The 21,585-nt window shown below is 36.7% G+C and overlaps 1 protein-coding gene across 1 annotated transcript in view; it reads right to left on the reverse strand.

Moving 5' to 3' along the window:
* The window catches only part of LOC145999738 (uncharacterized), a 37,309-nt gene that overhangs the window by 14,136 nt on the left and 1,588 nt on the right, over positions 1-21,585 (reverse strand). The window contains exons 3-7 of the mRNA XM_083137019.1: positions 20,570-20,796; positions 20,280-20,416; positions 18,060-18,241; positions 16,996-17,120; positions 12,596-12,751 (exon numbers count right to left, since the gene is read on the reverse strand). Of these exons, the coding sequence (XP_082993145.1) occupies positions 12,596-12,751; positions 16,996-17,120; positions 18,060-18,241; positions 20,280-20,416; positions 20,570-20,796 (827 nt within the window). The remainder of the gene's footprint in view (positions 1-12,595; positions 12,752-16,995; positions 17,121-18,059; positions 18,242-20,279; positions 20,417-20,569; positions 20,797-21,585) is intronic.

The raw sequence follows: 21,585 nt of genomic DNA on the forward strand, positions 1-21,585 counted from the left end.
AGGAAGAGATTGGTGTAATTCAAAATACTATTAATACTTTACCTACCAACCAGATAATCAATGAACTTCATGCATTATTTGCGGAAATCAAAAATCAAGTGCACGATCTTGCAAGCCAGAGTACCAAATTGAAACTTGTAGAGAGTTTACAAGAGATTATATCAAACATCAAGCTACAGCTTGCTACTCTGGAATCTACTCAAGAATCAGCATTATCTAATTTCACCACACAACTCCACAACCTCAAGGAAGAGTTCAAACGATTGTATGTTGATGTGAGAATCAAACCTAGCTACAGTGAAGTAGTACAAACCATAGAGGAACACCTGGAACAAATATTAAGCAGGTTGGAGGAACAAGAATTAAAAAAATTTTTTACTGTTGATATTGTTAGACTACAGAGTATTCCAAATACTAGAGGTCGCTGGACATATGTCAATGCAGGCAATGTTTACAAATTGTACCCATACAATCAGTCTCATGAATTTTTCCTCGATGGTAATATTAAATTTCTCAAATTTGGTTACTTGAAGAGTGGTAAGCATTTTGAAGTACCACAGTTCACCATACAAAGAAAAGATGGTGTTCATAGAGCACTTCAGATACCTGTTGCATACTGGGATGAATCTGCAAAAAGATATAAAGTACATGAGGATGAACAATTATCTGTTTTTAATGTAGAAGCAGGTGATCAATTATTATTTGAAGTGAAACAATTATACCCAGAGGATAATCCATTTTATGTCATATTCTCTTATACCATTAGATGTCAAGACAAGATATAGTTTATGAATTACATAAGCCAGCTCGTCGCAACTACAAGCGATTGAGTGTGGTGACAAAGGGTATAGATGATCTGTTTCAAGCAGATCTGATAGAAATGTCAACTGGAACTTTGAAAAATTTACATAAGATAAATCATAATTACAAGTACATGCTTACAGTTATTGATACATTTAGTAAGTATGCATGGGCAATTCCCCTAAAATCCAAAACAGGTGCTTGTGTTGTTGAAGCTTTTAAATTGATACTTAGCAAAGGCAGGACACCAAAATATCTACAGACAGATAGAGGAAAAGAATTTTATAATTCTACATTTAGCAAGTTAATGGAACAGTATAATATTAAACATTATTCTACATATAGTGATCTCAAAGCAAGTATAGTGGAAAGGTTCAATAGAACATTAAAACATCTAATGTGGAGGCAATTTACTCTACAGGGTAATTACAAGTGGATAGATATTTTACCTAGCTTAGTTCATAATTATAATAACTCAGTACACAGTACTATTCACATGAAACCAGCTGAGGTAACTAAAGCTGATGAGGCAAGATTGATTTCTACTGTTTACTGTAATAAATATAAACATACAATTAAGAAACCAAAATTCAGAATAGGAGAACAAGTAAGAATTAGTAAATTTAAACATTTATTCGAGAAGAAATTTACTAAGAATTGGTCTACAGAGTTATTCACTATAGTTCAAGTTTTGCCAGGGAATAGAAATACCTATATGATAAAAGATAGTAACAATAAAATACTAAAAGGGAGATTTTATGAAGAGGAGCTCAGTAAAACAAAATATCCAGACACATATCTAATTGAAAAAGTATTACTTAAAAAGAATAATAAACTTTATGTTAAATGGCTTGGATTAGCAGAGAAAAGTTGGATAGATGCAGACAAAGTTATTCTTTGACACCAACATGGAATGTTGTACAGCGATTGCCAGATATAGCAAAAACTACTAAGAGAAATGGTGAGTTGCTGCCTGATCACATAAGATGCCTCATAGTAGGGCCTTCAGGTTGTGGGAAGACTACCTTGCTTGTAGATAATTTTTTGCTGGCCCCTAACTGGTTACACTGGAAAAATAGACACTTGTATGTATTTTCAAGAAGTTTAGAACAACCAAAATACCAGCAACTCATGAAGGTGTATGAGGGACTTAACATATCTACATTTGATTCAAAAGTAAAACCTCTCGATCACTGTTTGAAGAATTCTGTTGTTGTTTTTGATGATGTGATTCTAGAAAATCAGAATGAGATAAGAAATTTCTTTACACAGGGTAGACATAGGGAAATAGATTGCTTTTACTTAGCTCAAACTTACTCCAAGATTCCCAAGCAGTTATTAAGAGATAATACAAATTTAATTTGTTTATTTCGCCAAGATCATACTAATCTGAAACATGTTTACGATGACTATGTTGGGGGAGATTTAAATTATAATCAATTTTCAAAATTCTGCTCTTCATGCTGGAACACCGATGATTTTGGATTTGCTACGATCGACATGACAAGAAAACCTAGCAATGGGAAATTTAGAAATAAAATCAACGACTTTTTGAACGTCGAAACATTATAAATAACCATCAATCAAAAATATAAATATGTCAAAACATAAAATTGAAGATAATTTAAAATTACATGAGTATCTTGCTAAACGCTTCAAGGGGTGGAAGGATGAGAACAGAGGCTTTTATGAGCAGCGCAAGCATCAAGATCAGCCTATTATAGATGCTATCAGTGGTCTTGGTAAGGAAATTAAAAGCATCACAGAGCAAAATAAAGATCTCATCAATGATTTGGTGCCTCTCACTGCTAAAAACTATGCAGACTTCCCTCCTACCCCCTTATCTAGCATTCACACACCTTTAGCACTTAAAGAACCTCCTAGACCAGCTATACAACAAGAATCAGAGAAGAAAATTGAGTTGGGACCCTTGGCAAGGGATTATTTGAGTACAGGCAAGTTTGAGAAAGATGAGGTCTTTGGACTGTACCCTACTATGAAACCTAATGAAGGAGCAGTTTGGAAAATAGGGAAGTCTAGAGTGACATTCGAGGGGGACAACATAAAAGTCAATTTGGGTGATGAAAACAGTTGGTCAAGGTACCCTGGTACCCCTGGTCTATGGGAGCTCTTAACCAAGAAGCAACCAAAACATTTTACTGAAGAAGACTATCAAAGTTATTCAGATATTCTTATACTATCTGATGCCTTGTATCAAAACAACGATGCTAGTCAGAACAGAGTTAAATCAAGTAGTGGAGACAAGTACAAGAACCTTATCAAGCCCATCTGGAACCAACTCAAGACTGGAAGTGGTATCAAGCAATATAACACTTTAGCTAAAGAGTTTGTGTGGATTAATGATGTAAGAAAACTTATAGACAGGCTGTTGGTGATAGCAGGGGAAGAGAATGCTGGAAACAACAATTTTTACAATGAGAAGATGGGTATTGTAGATATGATTAGTAACAAGCTAGCTACTTTTATTGCAAATGATCCTAAAGGCATAGGATACTTGATTAAAATTATCAATACTCTACCACCTAAATTCTGGAACATGGCAGAGGGTAAAGGCTTAGTTAATGATATTATTAATAAACTGCCATTTGAGGTACATGTTCCTGGCTATCAGTACTGTGGTCCAGGTACCAAACTTGACAAGCGATTGAAGAGGGGAGACAAGGGAGTTAATCCTCTCGATGCAGCCTGCAAGGAACATGACATTGCTTACAATAGACATGCAGATCTTGATACTCGACATGTGGCTGATCAAAAATTAGAAGAAGCAGCATTTGGAAGATTAACCAGCAGAGATGCTTCGTTGGGTGAAAAAATAACTGCATTGGGTACAACAATTGCTATGAATACAAAACAAAAGTTAGGGTGGGGTTTGTAATATAAATATATATAAATACCCTTAAATAATAATAATAATAAACAACATGAAACCTAAAGGTATTGTCTACCAGATTCCATATCATAATCTTAAAAATTTAAAAATTAATCCAATTTTAACTAAAAAACAACAAGAGAAGAAGAGACAATGTATAGCTAAAGGGAATGGAATGAAATTATTACTTAGCACATCACAATTAAAAAGGTTGCAAAATAAAAGAAAAAAATCACATAGTGGTGGGTTCATATTTAGCATCCCTGCCATCTTAGCTGCTCTAGGGGCTATCGGGAGCTTGGCTGGCGGGAGCGCTGCTATTGCCAAAACTGTAATAGATTCAAAAAAGAATAAAGCAGAACTAGAAGAACAGAAAAGACATAATCTAGCTATGGAGAGCCCCATACGAGGGGGTAGTGGTGTAAAGTCTAGGGTACTCAGTGGTATGAAATACCAAGCTCTCAGAAAATTAAAAAAAAAGAAGAAGCACTCACCAACCAAGATATTGAATCTTTAGTTAAAATATTTAAAATTAAGTATTTCAGAGGTGTTTTCATGAGTGACGCTCTCCCTAAAAACAGTTCTCCCCCCTCTTGGGGGGCTCGAGAATGTGGTGTTGTTAACTTGGATATGTCCAAAAATATTGGTACACACTGGATATGCTATTATAAACAGAATAACAATGCTTACATATTTGACTCCTTTGGTGGGGTGCCCCCTACAGAATTAATTAATTATTTAAAACATGTAAACATTTATTACAATGATGAGCGTATACAAAATTTCAATCAAATTATATGTGGTCATGTTTGTGTTACCATGCTCAGAATTTTGAATAAAATACATAACATCAAATTAGAAGATTTTCAAAAAGCTGTGTGGTACATTAAGCATGGGAATTTTTCATCTTTCTAGTGAGACATCGATCTTGAAACTACATCTCCATGATGATATCATATATCCAAAATCCATAGCTCTCAGAGCTTTCTACAGCATGTATCTTATTCCAAATGTAACAAATTATAATAATTCTATAGTTGTGGGCAATGAGAAAATTGTTATTCCCCCTGGACAGTATAATTTATCTACTTTACAATCAGAACTTGGCAACAGTGTACTCCTATCTCAGAATTCTGTAACACACAGAGTGGAGATTGTGTCTGCTCAAGAAACGGTAGACCTGTCTAGCATGGGTGAGATTTTAGGATTTCCCAACAACACCAATCTAGAACCAGGTATTAGACACATAGGTAAATTCATACCAAAATTCTTGGCTATAGAGACATTGAACATTCACTGCAACATTGCTAAAGGGATGATTATCAAAGCTGAAGAAAATTCAGTTGGTAGACACAAGGAAACAGGTATCATAGCTACATTCAAACCAAATTCTGAATTCATGGAGCCAATTTTCTATTCCCCCATCCCACCAATCTATTTTCCAGTTTCACATGACAAAGTTAATTACATAGAGATAACAATCACAAATGAGAAGAATGAGATAGTTGATTTTGCTGGTGCCAATACCACTGCAGTAATTGAAATAAATATTTAATAAATAAATATATAAATAAATACCCAAAATGGAAAATATTGAAAGTTATGAATTACAGTCCTTCCCTCCAAACAGGAGGACCTTTGCAAACCTCAATGAACCCAACAAAGAGATCGAGTTTGAAATCACAGCAGGGGATGGGTTTATTCATCCACACAGATCAGATTTGTATATAAAATTTGATATTGTTAAGAAGAGCACTGGTGAAGAATTTCCTCCTACTGCTAATGTGAAACTTATAAATAACTTTGTACCCTTCTTGTTCTCACAAGTTGAAGTCAAAAAGCATGGCACAGTCATAGACAGAATTGATTACCCTGGTATTACATCCACTACAATAGGAACTTTGAAACTATCTAAAGCAGAAAGTGCTTACTACAAAGCTGCTGGATTCGAAGCAGGTACAAAAATTCTAACAAAATCTCACACAGTGTTGTTCCCTATGAGATTGCTATTTGGATTCTTTAGTGATTACAAAGAGATCATGTGGAAAGGAGGTCTTAGCATCATATTTCGTAGAGCACCCAATGATAACAATGCCATCATGAGGTACAAAACTTTAAATGCAGATGGTACAGCAAATGATGCTAGCTTGCCAGAGGCTGTAAAATGTGTTATACAGTCCATGGAACTAAGAATGCCAATTGTTGAATATGAAGCAAATTATTCTCTCAAGTATAAATCCAACATCTTGAAGAATCCAAAAATTCCTTTAGTTTTTTATACTTACCAGTGCATATCTAAAGCTGTAGAAGGCAAGTTTTTTGAATATGATATTACAACACAGTTTCAATCTTTAAGATATGACATGCCAGAGTTCGTAGCTGTACTGTTCCAAACAGCAAGAGATGACAATCAAGAAAAAGACAGCAGCCAGTTTGATGACTGTAAAATTAAAAACATATATTTAAAGAATGGTAGAAATGAAGTGTTCCCCCGTGAAAATTACAATTTGAACATAGCAAATCGAGATTATTTAAAATTGTATGAAGGATACTCTGCTTTTAAGAGAGTTACTGAAGGAAATATGAATATGTATTATGATCCAGATGAATTCATAGCTCATAGGCCAATGTTTCTAATAAATGCTTCAAAAAGAAAATTAGTAGTTATAAATGATAGAACTAATATTAAAATAGTATGTGAATTTCATGATGCACTACCAGAGAACACTACATGCAGTGCAATTTTAATTGTAGAGAAGTCATACATATATGATGTGAAGAATGAAAGAATAATAGAACAATTTTAATTTCTATATGTTTAACAAGTTATCAACCATCCTCCTAGCTCAATTAGGGATGGAGATATAACAATTTTTAAGTTACATCTATCTATGATGAACATTTGTTGCAAGATTTGCTTGTATTATAGTGTCCATACTCTCTTGTATGAACATTGCAATCTAATATTTGCAATTTATTATCATTGCCATTGAGTGCTATTTTGTTTTTTATAGTGGTATGGACACCATCCAATCTACTAGTAAGATGATGAGCTGACATTAATAAGGTTTCATTTTTCAATAGGCACTGTTTGAAATCTTCTATTGTGAGTTTAGCAGTACAGCTTAGACTCACACCCTTGGCCTTTTTTATTTCATTTTTGCCATCTATCTTTAGGCAGTACATTTTTGGCCTGAGGCCAGCAAATTCTGATATTATGGACCCTTCCACCTCATCTTTCATTTTTCCTGGGATCATCTGATTTTCAACACTGTACAGTGGATGATCTTTTGGATAGTTACTAAAATCAAAATGTTCTCTCATAGAAAACAGATCACTGTATAAATCATCTATTTTTATTACATATACAAAAGCATCAGTATCCATGTAGGCTATCTGAATATTATTTTTGGGCCTCATAACATCATAATGGAACTTATACATCTCCAATTTAGCTAATTCTAGAACTGCAACACCCACAGCTATTGGTGCATCACATATTACACTGACAGGGTTCCTCTCAATAAGAGTTAGATCATCAGTGATGCTGTTAAAGCTCTTGTATGTGGGGTCATTAATAAGCTTCTGGATTTTTTTAGGATCAGACACCAAAGAGCATCTCCCCCTATTTCTTTTATCCTCTAGACATTTCCCATAAATAGAGTTGTTTATTAATTTATACAAATTTTTCTCAACCTTGGAATTTGTCTGTATGCGACGATTTGTATTTTCTTGAATATAAGGGGCTAACCATTTTTGTTGCTCAAATTTCAATCCCTTGTGGATTTTGGTGAGTTTCAAACCATGCTTGACATAATATTGTAACAGTCGATAATGAAGCACATAATTATATTTGTTTTCAAAAGATAACACCAATTTTGTTTCCCCTGTACCCGGAATCTTCTGAGAAACTGGAGCCATAGCAAATCCATGGTGTTCATCATGAAGATCAGATGGATATTCTAAATCAACTTCTAATAGACAACCCACTGGATGATCTTCACCCCAATTTAGAAAATCCTGGTTTTCAAGTTCTGCATTGGTCATCCATTGATAGTTCCCAATTGGGAGTGATTGGGTCATGACATAACCATATAAATTGTTCATGTCAATGTATAGTATGTATGTAGAAGATTTGCCAGGATTGTAATCAGCTAGATATTTATTGTTGGCTTTTGCATACCTCAAAGGACACTGTACTATACCACCACGTTTACCAGACTCAATAAACATGAACTGCTCAATATTGTCAACAAGACCAATTTCAACTCCTGTATACTTAAACATAGCCTGCCAGGATAGACCAGGTGTTGTGTAATAATATACAGGATCTAGTTGATATATGTGGAAACACCTACTTCTAAAAGCCTCGAACACATCAGATAATAGGAGGGTATCCAGAATCAAATATTTGTCATGATAATCTCCCATTGTTCTACAATCTAGTGTATTCCAAATTTTCTGGGCATATTGATAATCTTCCTCACTACACTCCTCATCTTCAAGATGATTATAAAATTGTTCTCGTGGTGGTAACTGTGTCTCATTAAATTTATCAAAATTATCCATGTATTGATAAGGGTAGACACCCTTTCTTCTCAGCAATTTCATGTTATCATCACCAAAATATTTCTTCGTGTGAACAAATTCACTATCGGTTAATTGTTTCACCAGAGTTGCCAAGCTACTAGATAGAAATTGGTATGAATCAAGAAACCTGAGAGAAACAATTTTTCCATTTTTTAATCTAATAGTTTTCTCTATGGTGATATATTTGTCTTTACTGCGTGGTATAATATTAATATCCTCTGCATCATATCCCAATTCTGAGATAAACAAGTGTGCATCAAAATTTTGCAAATTGTGAATAAATACTGGAATAAATTTGTATCTCTGTATTTTCAAGTTACATGGACTGCAAATACTGGCAATGAAATCCCCACTATAGTGATTGTGATGTTGAATTTTTGGGCAATGTGAATCAAACTTATTGTTACAGTATGCACACTGTGTTGCATTATTATGTTGGTCTTGTTGCTCTGGTGTAAGATCATTCATCTGTTCTGTGTTATGTAAAATCGGAGCAAGTGTTTCCACCCACTCTCGAAGAGTTTGGATAAATTTTTGGGCTGCATTTTCACCTCGATAAATATAAGGGGGTGGACTGTTTGTGTGATATGTGTTTACCAATTTCAGAGCAAAACCACAAGCGACATGTTTAGCAATATGTGTTGTGTATGATGAATTTGAATCTGGGAGGCATACTGCCATTGGTTTCTGTATTGTCTCAAAATCAGCATAGATCACAAATGGATGCTGCACTAGTGATTTAAAATTTTTGAATTTTATAGTTTTGAGTGGAAACTTATAAGTCACACAGGGGTAGAGGTAACATTTTTCAATATGTTCTTTTAATTGTTCTTCTCTTGTTTTCATACTTGTGCCATGAAATATTGATAGGCAACAATCACATATGGTAATTCTATTATGATGTAATGTTATTTGGTTTCTCACTAATTTTGGGAGATCCTGTATCAAACAATAATGCTTTTGATTTCCCTCAGAAACATACAGCAATCTAATAATATGTGCATCATTAGCTGGTGGATGGTGTCTAAGTACATTAATGTGGAATTTTTCATCATAGCCATAAACAAACACAGCTAATGGTTGATTGTGGTGCTGTTCATATTGTTTTTCAAATTGCTGGATAGCTGAAATACCTACTGGATATTGGATACCAAACATTATTTGTTCAAACTCATCAAAATATTTCATATAGTGAGAGACACGATGTTTATTATTTGGTGCTGGATAAAAATGTGCTATAATACACCAAAGAAAACACATATCATCTTCATTTTGAATATTTAACACAGCATGTTTGTTTCTAATCTTTTTGGGCAGCTCAATATAACTAGACCCACCACCAAGGGGAGTATATCGAGCTAATTTAATTTCAAGTTTATGATCAGTATTACACAATCGCCATCCTGAACCTCTGCCTTCAAATTCTTGTTGTTTTAGTTTAAGTGTTTCACACATTTTATCATAAATATCATTCAAACAAGTGATATCATCACGGTGTAAAATTGACACACGGGTACAATGAGAATATTGTTCTTGTTCACCACGAGGATTTATATACAGTGAGGATAGAGTGAAGTATATTTTGAGGGAACATTTCAAAAGCATGCTTTGAATTGCATCTATAATTTTTTGCTTCAGTTTAGCCAGAAAATTTGGAATATCTGAGAGATCATCATCTATGTCTGTTGTAGTATATTCATTTCTATACAAGATTTCTTGTTTTTGGTTTGATCTAATTATTTTGTTACTCATTTTTTTTTACCTATTGTTTATTTATATACAATTAGAAAAATTTGTTGGAATAACTCACACTTAACTAAAATTGTTATAATTTTATGTTAATAAAAATTATAGAAAAAACAACAAATATCATGAAATAGAGTTTATACTGGGGTATATGTTTATTTTTATAGGTTTCTTTTTCAAATTGTATAATTTCAGGTAATAAATTATTAATATACAATATTTAAGAACAGAGCTTTATATTCACACACCTTTAGCACTTAAAAAACCTCCTAGACCAGCTATAGAACAACAAGAATCAGAGAAGAAAATTGAGTTGGGGCTCTCGACTATAATCTACAATGATAGAGCACTTGAGTACCAGGCAGACAAAAAAAACTCCATAGCTCTATGTCAATTAGTTCTTGAGATTTTGTATTTAGGAACCACTTTGGCGGGAATAGAACTGCTCGGGCGGGGACCTAGCACAAATACCTGCACAGACATGCATGTCCCAGAAGGCACTGACCTAATGCCATGTATAACAACTTGGACAGATATAGGCCTGACTCTAAATATGAATAGATTACAACAAACAAGCTGGATGTAACAAATATCAGATTTTGTATAAAAAAATGCAAAATATCCCAGTTTCAATTCAATCCATTTATCTGAATCGAAGAAACCAACAATTCACATATCCCCATATCCCCATATGCTTGCCCTATTAGGATCCTCTTTTGCTGTTGTGCTCAATTAATTTTCACTAATTGGCAATTTTCTTGAAGAGGCCTAATAGAACAAGATACGGCGGTATGAGAAATATGTGAATTAGAGATATTTTAGCAATATACGACGTCTTAAGAAAGGCTTATTCGGCTCCAAAGTACTTTGTCTAACACCTACTACCATTCCCTATTACTGACAGAAAGAGTTGAAAATGATGTAGTATTGAAAAAAGTTGGCTTGTTCCCAAGTGTTCACCGAGTTCCGACATTTGCTCATAGATGGCCCTACCATTCCCTATTACTAACAGAAAGAGTTAAAAATATTAACTTATTGACTTGTTCCCAAGTGTTCACCGAGTTCAGACATTTGCCCATAGATGGCCCTACCATTCCCTATTACTGGCAAAGAGAGTTAAAAATATTGACATATTAACTTGTTCCCAAGTGTTCACCGAGTTCAGACATTTGCTCATAGATGGCCCTCGGATTGAAGTGCCTATACCTATGGCTCTTGGATCAATACTCAACTCCACGTGGCTGGAGAAAAGGGAAGTTCTGCTCGCAACTCTAATTAGTTCCTGCGAGCCCCGGGGCATGGCGCTGCGATATTGATTGCATGTACGCTCAGCAGAGAAATAGGATGTACACACAGAAGAAAGTACTTCTCAATAAAAATACCTACAAATCTTATTTTCTCTACAAGATACTCGTAAACAATGCAGATATTTGGAGGCATTACCTGATGACACAATATGTAGTGTTATTCTCATAGGAGAAAAATCATATGTTTATGATGTAAGAAATGAGAGAGTCACAGAGCAATTCTAGAATATCTCTGCACAATGCATTGTCTTAGTACTAGATATGCAAGTTGGGCCTGGTGTCCAATTGAACTTAAACCGGAAGTAAATATGTGTGGGTGTGTGTGTGTGCGTGTGTGTGGGTGAGTGTGGGTGTGTGTGTGGGTGTGAGTGTGTGTGGGTGTGGGTGTGGGTGGGTGTGGGTGTGGGTGTGGGTGGGTGTGGATGTGTGTGTGTGTAGGTGTGGGTGTGGGGTAGGTGTAGATAGGCATAGCCTTAAGTTGCACTTCTTAAGTGCCCGATGACAAGTTACACTTGTATAACCAGTTATAACCAGTTTAGCCCAAGATGCACTGTTCCCTACTGGGGAAATAACATGTTCTAACATGCATGTTCCAAGATGCAAGATGGGCACATGACACATCCCGACACAGGGTCACCTGATTGCACTTGTTAAGTGCCCGATGGCACATGACACTTGTATAACCGGTTATAACCGGTTTGTTTTTAAATGCCCGTTTTCTATCTACTATCTTGGATTAGACAGGGTTCCACACTTGAGCAAAAAGCTCATATGGGCATGTTGAGCTTGTTTTAAGTATAGCCAAATCTGCTTGAGGGGGGTCATACTTTATCGAGTTTATAATACAGTCAATACAACTACTCTCACCTCTTAAAGATATCCAAAACTTTGTTAAGTCTGATTCTAAAAATTTAGTTTTAATGCCAGAATCACAGTTGATCACACACATTGCATATATCTTAATAATTTAGATGTAATAGGTTTTTAAGACACAGTACTAAATAAATTTTCGAGTGGGTCGCGCTCCATAGGTTGAGAAACGATGTTTTGGGCCCAGGAAATAGCACCCTTGAAACAGTGGCGTGCTGAAGGGGAACGGTTGGTGGGGGTCATACTCCCCTCTTTGGCCCAGTATTAATAAAAGAAGAACGTCAAAGTCAAGAAAATATGGCAAAATGAAGACTGGCTACTATGTATAAGTAAACCCCCTTTCAAAAATCGTGGGCACGCCACTGCCTTGAAATACGGCCATGTTACTCACCAGGGGGCAGTCTGCCGCTTCAACGCAGGCCACCAATCGAACGGACACCAGCACCTCGTCGCCGCTGCTCATCCCGTCGAAGGTGAAGGCTTGGAAGTTGAGGGCGTTCGACAGGGCATTCCCGGGTTCCTGCCGGGGGTGGTCAGGGCACACAATCTTCGGAAAAGAAAATGAAAACAAGTAAATACGTGTCGCTTACGCCTTTGGAAACAGGCCAATCTGTAGCCAGAATTTTGTGCAGGCGGGCACAATGTCGTCAGGGGGTATTTGGAGGGATCCAGGGGGTCCGGACCGCACCCGAAAGACTTACAAGTTCAACATTAAACATTGTTTACTTTTGTACAATATGAAGTTGATTTATTTCCGCAGAACTTACAGAAAAGTAATGATTATATTATGAGTATACAGTTTGGCGTAGACAGTGCCTGCGAAATTTTATACTAATAATATTGATCGGAAAATTTACTTTTCATCACCTGGACCTATCAACCCTTTTGCAATTCAATAAATAATCCATTTTAATATTATTTTGACATTAATTTATTTGATATGACAGCATTTTTATACGTATCTTTGTGATTTTAACTAGAACTGATCTTATATTTTTACCTGTTCACATAATAATAATTAATTGTCCAATTTTAATAATATTGTTAGAGACATATCAATTTTGTTAACATATCAATAAAAGGTAAAGTGTTCCCCTGTGCATAGCACCACGCCATGAAGGCGCATAGGCGGTGTGGGGGTAACGCCCCACACTTTCTTGATCTGGTCGTGAGTGGGGGTGATGTGATCAGCATCACGCCCCTGACCGCCTTTACCCCCCAGGTACCCATTTTATTCGACGCTGGGTGGGCGCCGGGGCCGCTTCCACCGTTAGAAAAGTTACCGGATTTGAACCGGCCGGGGATCGAACCCGGGACCTTGAGCATGGTAGTCAGACGCGTTACCGACTGAACCACCGCGGCCACATGTTAATAAACTTACTATTGTTACATTTGAGACATATGGTTTGACCCCTCCAGAAATATGATTCTAGATACGTTCCTGAATGTCGACAAAATTGCTACGGGTATAGGGTTCTGCATCGGTGGTACTTATGCAATTTTCGGATTTTAAAAAACATCGTCCGGACTTGTTGCATCTTTCTTGATATTGTCTTGCGAACAGAAGTTTTATAACTTTTAATCAAATACGTGCATTCACACGTACATTTTTTTTATTATTGGTTGCAGTTCTTATTTAGCAAGTTACAATATATATTGTACGTTACTCTCCAAACCCAATCAACAACTATGCTATTTCATATTTCATAACATATTTAGATTATTTTAGACTTGGGGAGATATTTTGTGAGAATTTTGATGACTGACAATGAAGGGAAAGTCAGTAGACGAAGTAGTGTCAGTGCTGATTGATGTCCACTCTTACATAATCCTGCAGTGGCGAATCCAGAAGTCACAGTTGGGAGGCGCGAATTTCAGTGGGGCATCTCACCTCACCGACAATAAATTCTAACTTACAATTGCAGTTTTATGTAAACAATATATAGTACTGTAATCAGGAAACAAGTCGATTTCCATGTTCTTCATATTAAGGTATTGTTTTGCAAAAAATAGGATCCAGGACTGGAATAAGCTGGTTATTATTGTGTGCGGTTATCATAATTCCTCTGTCACACTAAACTGAAAGATCAGATATAAGTAAAGTGGATATGTAAAGAAGACAAAAACGTATTTCCTAAATAGATCTCGGATTCGATCCGCTTTTGAGGCATATGGTTCGGACTCATATTTAAACTGTTCATGAGCATAAAATGGACTTAAACAAAAATTTAAAAATATTATCGAGTCTTTTAAACTTTCAAGAATAGTAGGCATGATGATATATTCAAAAGCATGGATCCGCATAATCCTGAGAAAATTGTCCTTTGTAGTTTTTGCATGAAGTTTGAACTTAAATATTTGATTCGTAAAGGTGAGCTGGAGTGATTGTATGATTTAACCTGAAGCGCGAGGTAGTCATTAGGGAACACCGGGAGAGTGGATATACTTCTTCAACCAGTATTCTTTTGGAATTCTTTCTTGTATGAAATAGTATGATTTACCGCATTGAGGACCAATATTCGTCCACAGATTTTGCTAGGCGCTAAGTAATATATATATTATGTATATGATTCCAAAACTACTAACGGAAACTTTATTGTAAGAGGTCGTTCTATGGTTTGATTGGCTGCGTATGTTGCCAAAATGTGCTGGTTCATTAAAATTTACAAGTTTACGTTACTTGTGTTAATGTCCTCGGAACTGAAAAGCAAAGTAATGAGTATTTTTTATTATTTCGAGAAGTTAACACTTATTTACCAAATTGCCCTGGGATAGAAAACTTTAATCCCCAAACCAGATTCTGTTCCTACAAAGTTAGGTCCCTTGGATAACGTTGAGATGGACCTAAAGGAAATCGGTAAGGATGGAAAAGATTGGATTGTCCAGGAGAGGGACAGATGGAAGGCTTATGTTGCTGCAAGAGAGTTAGTTCGGTAGTTGCTTGCGTGTTTCGGACAACACAGAATCAGTAGCCGTAATCTTCGTCCTGCGACCATAACGAAATCGGCGTTAGCATGCGTCTTGCAGTATGATATAATATTATCCTTCAAGAGTGTTGACTCGTCATGCACATTTGCTCGCTTTGTAATTATATTTGTTTATGCCGTGTGCAAGGCAACCGTTAGCATAACAGGACATAACTATGCAGGAAGCGCGTTCCGCGTCATTTGTCAAATACGGTTTCCCGACTTTTTGAACCCTTAATGGCTTTGTGTATATTTTACGCGGACACAACCGTCAACAACATATGCACAACGTTATTGTTTGTTACTTTATAGTTGTTGCGTGGTCAAGGGTTTGTGTATACAATACAGTGGCGCCGCCGTGGTGGGATCTGGTTTGATAGTCAGGGCTAAGACTCTTTTCACTTTCCTTATCTCTTTGCACTTTTTGCATGGGCGTCGGCAGAAACTTTATAGAAGTTGTCAGAGCGTTGGTAAAACTAGAATAATTATTGTTGTGCCAATGATGATTATTATACAATAATAATGACTAGGGCTAGGATTTTCATGGCTTAGCATATTTTTTGGGCAGGGGTGATGTGTTCCCTAAACATGTAGAAATTTATATTACGAAGAAACGAATTAAATTAAGGTGCTTTTTAAGGGCATATTTTGGCATATGTGGCCATTTCTACGTGATAGAGCATATTTTGATGGATTTTCGGTCATATTCAGCGTATTTTTGCATTTTCAAGAAATATACGTACAGTCATTTTCGAAGTAGATTCGATCTTACTTCCATATTTACTTGAGAGGTTTTTTTCCTTTGGACTGTAGCAAAATATTTTCCATTTTTATTTGAACATTTAGAGAAAGTATTCATTGTGTATTGCAACTCAGGGCCCGTAAAGTGAACTAAAAATAGTACGTATGTGAAAATATGTCTGCATTTATATATTGATGTTTGAAACAGTCCAGTTATAAGGACATATTTTTAAAACTATGGTGCATATTTTGTAAAATTTTAGGTCATAAGAGCATATTTTATTTTGCATATTCTGGTGATTTTTAGGTCATAAAAATCCTGACCCTAATAATGACTATTATAAATTAACAAAATATTCCAAATTTGTTATTATTTCTATGTTTTATAATAATTATTATTGCCCAGTACAAGAGTTTTTCTGTATTTTTTACATTTCATACATTTAATGAATTGAAATGCATACACACACTGGCATGCGCAGGGGAGAGCTGATGGGGCTCCAACCTCTCCCGAATTTTCGAGAAAATAAAAATTATCAAATTTGGACAGTAAAGAAGGGGGGGTCAAAGTGGTAGATGCAGATCCCGTTTAAAATGAGCCTCGGTTACCATATTGGTATTCGCACAACTTTTAAAAAGAATATTAAAAATGCTAATTACGAGCCTAAACTGCTTGGCACAACAGATCTAAAAGGGTCAAGGCCTCTCCACCAGCTTTTCGTTGGGCAGGCTCATCGAGTCCCATCGGCGCAATTTTCTGGACTTCGAGACCGGAACCCACTTCATCATCTTTTCAAGTAGCTCCCCAATTGTCCTCACAATGCTGGGTAAACACCAATATTTTGGGGCTCGAACCCAGGACCGATCGCATCAAAGGCAACAGCTCTAGCGATTTTGTTATGCGGGAGCCCTCTGCTGGAATAGTAAGTAACTGAAATTATTTACTTTGCATTTTTTATGTATTAAATGAAGAATGCCAGTTTCCAGGGTATGTTACTGTCCGATTTGACCCCCCCCACCCACCTATGCAATGCCCATAGTGGTGCTTCGAGCAAGGGAATAAAGAACAAAACTCTCTTCTCACCTTCATCTCTGGATTTCTGCAGCCCTCCGAGTCGACGAGGATCACTGAATCCTGAGGTCGGTTGCCATGGTAACCTGTTCTTCTTCTGTGCACTCCAACGTCCGTGAGTCTGGAGTAGCGCCATCCTCCATGCAAAAGAAAATGGCCGCGTTTAGCACTTGCAGATAATGTACAATTGTTTCAAACCGCAATCACAGCAGGTCAGTTTCTTTAAAACACCTTGTCCTTTTAGAGCGGAGACGGCTCCTCTTCATGTAACGCAGTAAGTTTGGAGCACCTATCAAGGATCGAACCCAAACTCCTCGCGCCAGAAGCGAGACGACTAACTATGCAAAAGATGCTGCCTTGCTTTACATGAATATAAACAGTCGGGGGACGTGCGTCTGGTGACAAAATTTCGACCTGCTAGTGTTGCCAGCTATGGAGATATGCCGAAAATGGCACTTTTTCACTCAATCCATAAAATCGCCAGTCATAAATCCACCAAATGCTGTACATGATCATTTTTGGTTGCAAATGACAGATTGGCATGGCATCACTCATTACACGTCTAATTTTGACTCTCTGGTAATTTCTTACATAGTTTTCTCACTCAAAAGTGCATTTCTGAAGAAAAAAATAATTAACGCTGTCTTCCGCCCGTTATTAATTTATTTAATTTTCTGTATGGAATAAATTGATAATGTTAAGCATTGAAAAATATCTCAATGGTTGAGGCTTTATAATGCAAAAAATTCTGTGTAAATATCTCTTACGGTTTTCATGATATAAATTTTCAAAGTTTGGGTTGCGCGACTTTTGAAACACTCTGTATAAGGTCCCACAACTTCAATACAGCAACTACGTTGAGTGTCATGGCTTTATGACGTGCACTATATTGCTGCACAGTTGTCACTCGAACAATAAATAGGACAGAGAATGGTAGGAGTGTTTGGCTGATAGGTGGCTCCACCTCTCTGTCACTAAATACTCAAAAAGTTGCCACGATCTATGATCTCGCCTTAAAATGCGGGAAAATGGATGAAGAAACAACGTTAGTGTACCAACAGCGTATAAAGACTTACCGTACCCATTGCGGACTGTGCTCCTGAGCTCCAACTGCTCCCCAATGTGCACGGCATCACCGGAGAATATCCTATTGGTGTAGTCGCTGGTTCCGGGCTGCTTCCAGTACAACCCAATGTCGCTTTCGAACCCTTGGCTTCCCCCGACGGCCACCCTAGGACGTTGGCGCTCTCTGTTGTAACTGAAACAACACGCTCTCGTGAGTAAATTAGTGCACTTAAAGTTTAACATAGATTTAATTGATATTTATCTTCGCCTGATTTGATTTAGAGTGTGTGTTTTTGTTTTAAGCCCACTTTATGCACAGACAGGCTTGACCTACAGTTCAAACTGGGACACGAACAGTGGCGTATGCTCAGTCTAAGACCTGGGCCAGCTCACTATGACACCTGGTCCTAGGCTATGGAGGAAGGAAGAAGAATGGGCTCATTCTTGACGTCTTCAAGGAAGCCACATTGCCATCCCAACGGTAGTCAAGTTGCAAACTTATAAAAATTCAGGTTGCCAACTTTTAAGAGTTCAGGTTGCCAACTCCTACGAATTCAGATTGCCAACTTCAGAATCGCCATTATCTTATTTTTGAAATCAGGTTAATTCACTGTTTCTAATGGATTTTACTTCAGCATTTTACTTCCTAGGCTCTAGGCTTCGCAGATAGCCTGGCTTGCCTGGAATATACGCTCCTGGATACAAACCACTATGTGCCTCCACCGGGTATCGAACCTTGATTAGAAGGCCACGACGTCATCATTACGCCACCAGAGAGGCCCCAAATATTGTCTTTGAAATCATCATACGTGTATAATATGATAATGAACTCGCAAGATAATGTAAACCTAAGTCGCTTGAAACGGCTATTATTATTATTTTGTTTGTACGAACTGCAAGTTCAAAGTGAAAGATAGTTACACATAACAAGAATTCAAAAAAACTGAATTTTGGGCCTCTTATATGGCGTAGCGGTAACGTCGTTGCCTTGTAATCAAGATTCGATACCTCGAGGCACATAGTGGTTCGGATCCCATTTTAAACTGTATGTCCAGCCCCATCAGGGTGCGAAATTCTGGGGCGAACAGGGGTTTTTTACCCCCACCAACAATCTTGGCCTCAAATACCCCCACCAAAAAAAATCCGGGGGGGGGAATTTTTTTGTTTAAACAACACAAGATAAGCAATTAATTTCGACTTCAAATAATCCATTACCACAGACAACTGCAAGAGGTTTGCTGCCTGAGATCAGTGTCTGCCGAATACACTTATCTGTGCTATTACTTGCACTTTACTAAGGATAATATCGAAAACACAAAGTGATGTGTTTGTGAGTGTTGTATGCTATATATATATCTCAAGTCTCAAGATACCATTGACAGATCTACACCAATAACATTTATACGCACATTAAAATCAAGACAAGAATGCAAGACAAATATATTTAGGAAATTAAATTATTTATATTAATAGAAAGCAAAACCTAAACAAAAACTTTAGATAATAAAACTATTTGAACTATTTTGTAATTTATTGACATCTTGAACCAGTTAGTAAGGGAATTACTTTGTTACTTTATAAATATCTGATATACGCACATAAAAGTAACAAATTAATTTCTTTATATTTAATAATAATGCATTTTCAAATATTAAATTTACTTTTATATTTAATAACATTATAAATATGTACATGTATCATAATAACCTTATGTGTGTGTAGATATTACGATCTTCCTTCCTACCCATGCTTAAAGTGGATTTAAAACAAACAAAACAACTGGATTTTATAAGACAATACAGCTTAACCAAGATAAAAATCTGCCCGGCAAACTCGCGAACTAAAGTGCACAGTCATTTGTTTTATCCTCTCACTTCTTCCGCCTTTGAGCCCTGTGACTACACCGCCGCAGGGACACTCTTATCTTGTTAAAGCATTCGTGAATCAAAATTCGAAGGCATATGCATTAATACTGTGCAACATGCTCCTTAATTATCCTTATCAATACGAAGTACATAGTTATTTTTGTAATAAATCTAGTGAGCGATTAGTTCGAAGAAACCTTGATTTTTTATAAAATAGTTGTTAAAGTTATCACTAGGAGAAAGAAGAAACAGAGTCCTTGCATTCAATTTGTTGGTCTACTTTCTGGGGGGAAGGGAAATCCCTTGGTTTCGGCGCTCGTGCAACCTATATTTCAGTGAAAGGTCAATCAATCTACGCGTACTTACACAACAGGTGAAAAACTTAATGTTTTGACGTGCTCTGCCTTCCTTTCTTGTGGCTTGCACTTAATCGTTACAAGGTCGTCTTCTAACAGCTTCAGATGCGGCAGCAAAGGAACTCTCATGGTCAAACACAGCCATTTCTGAAATGAACAAGAAGGGAAGTATAAGCAAGCAGATTTACCTTATTTCAGTAGGTACCTTCTCCGTTGAGTCTACTGCCGGGCGCACCTCTATTCATCCTAACCATGTTGATTTTGAACCTCTAGAGTTAAACAAACACATACAGTACTAACCTCTTCTTGGTTGTTGCATTCCGTTACTCCACACTGAGCCATGTTGAAGAGCTCTAGTTGATATGCGGGCAACCCATTCCTGTTCACACGTGAGATTTTGCAAGATCCTGACAGCCAGGCATCGTGTGTAGTTACTCCCTCGAATGTAGGTTCGCTTGCAGATGACTTTGGTAGCTGAATATCCGCTCGAAACAGCTCAAACGAACCAGTTCTGATGCAGTATATTCCTAAAAACCGAGACAGGAAAGGTAATTTAATTGTTCATCATATACTAGAATAGAGTTAACACTGCAGGATGTCGGAAAAGTGACAGAACCAAAAGAATTTACATAAATATGCGTTAGTGTTTATTCTATTCCAACTCTCGTTTATAATATGTGTTGAACATGTTCACTTTGGGAGTTCATGCACTTCCTGAGTCACTGAACCACTGGGATCAGCGGCACGAGAGTTCGTAATTTGCTTTTGAAGATGACAAAAACTTTCACATTAAAGGTCCGTTCAAGAGTTTCTGAAGTAGATATTTCAGTGACTTAAAATCATCTTTCCAATTCTACTCTTCCCCTTCATTCTTTCTCATGATAATATGCTCATCACTCTTCCAACACTCTGTAGTTTGATCTTTATAATGATATAGATTATGAGACTCAAATTATGACTTTGTGTTAGCTGCCTATCGCAGTGCTGCTATAATGACATATCTACAGTTAGTGACCACCATAATTGATGTAACGCAACCCCTGAGTGAGTGTATATTTGACGATAGCCAGTGGTGTAATAAGATACCAGGGATGATGCAGAATAACGCAAATACCGCATTATAATAAATGAGCGTTTTGTTTTACCAAGTCTTGGAATTAGTAAAACCAAACTTTGTGTAAATTTATTTTTACAGCTTCCTTTGTCTCAGTATATCTAAGTGGAAATACACAATTCAAAGAATCTTTCTTCATACTACGATTTTATCTCATCAGTACATTGATTAGTATTATTAAGAGAAGAGTGCTCAGTCCTTT

Source organism: Lepisma saccharinum, chromosome 15 (genome assembly GCF_977018435.1).
Source record: "Lepisma saccharinum chromosome 15, izLepSacc3.1, whole genome shotgun sequence".
Classification (NCBI taxonomy): Eukaryota; Metazoa; Arthropoda; class Insecta; order Zygentoma; family Lepismatidae; genus Lepisma; species Lepisma saccharinum.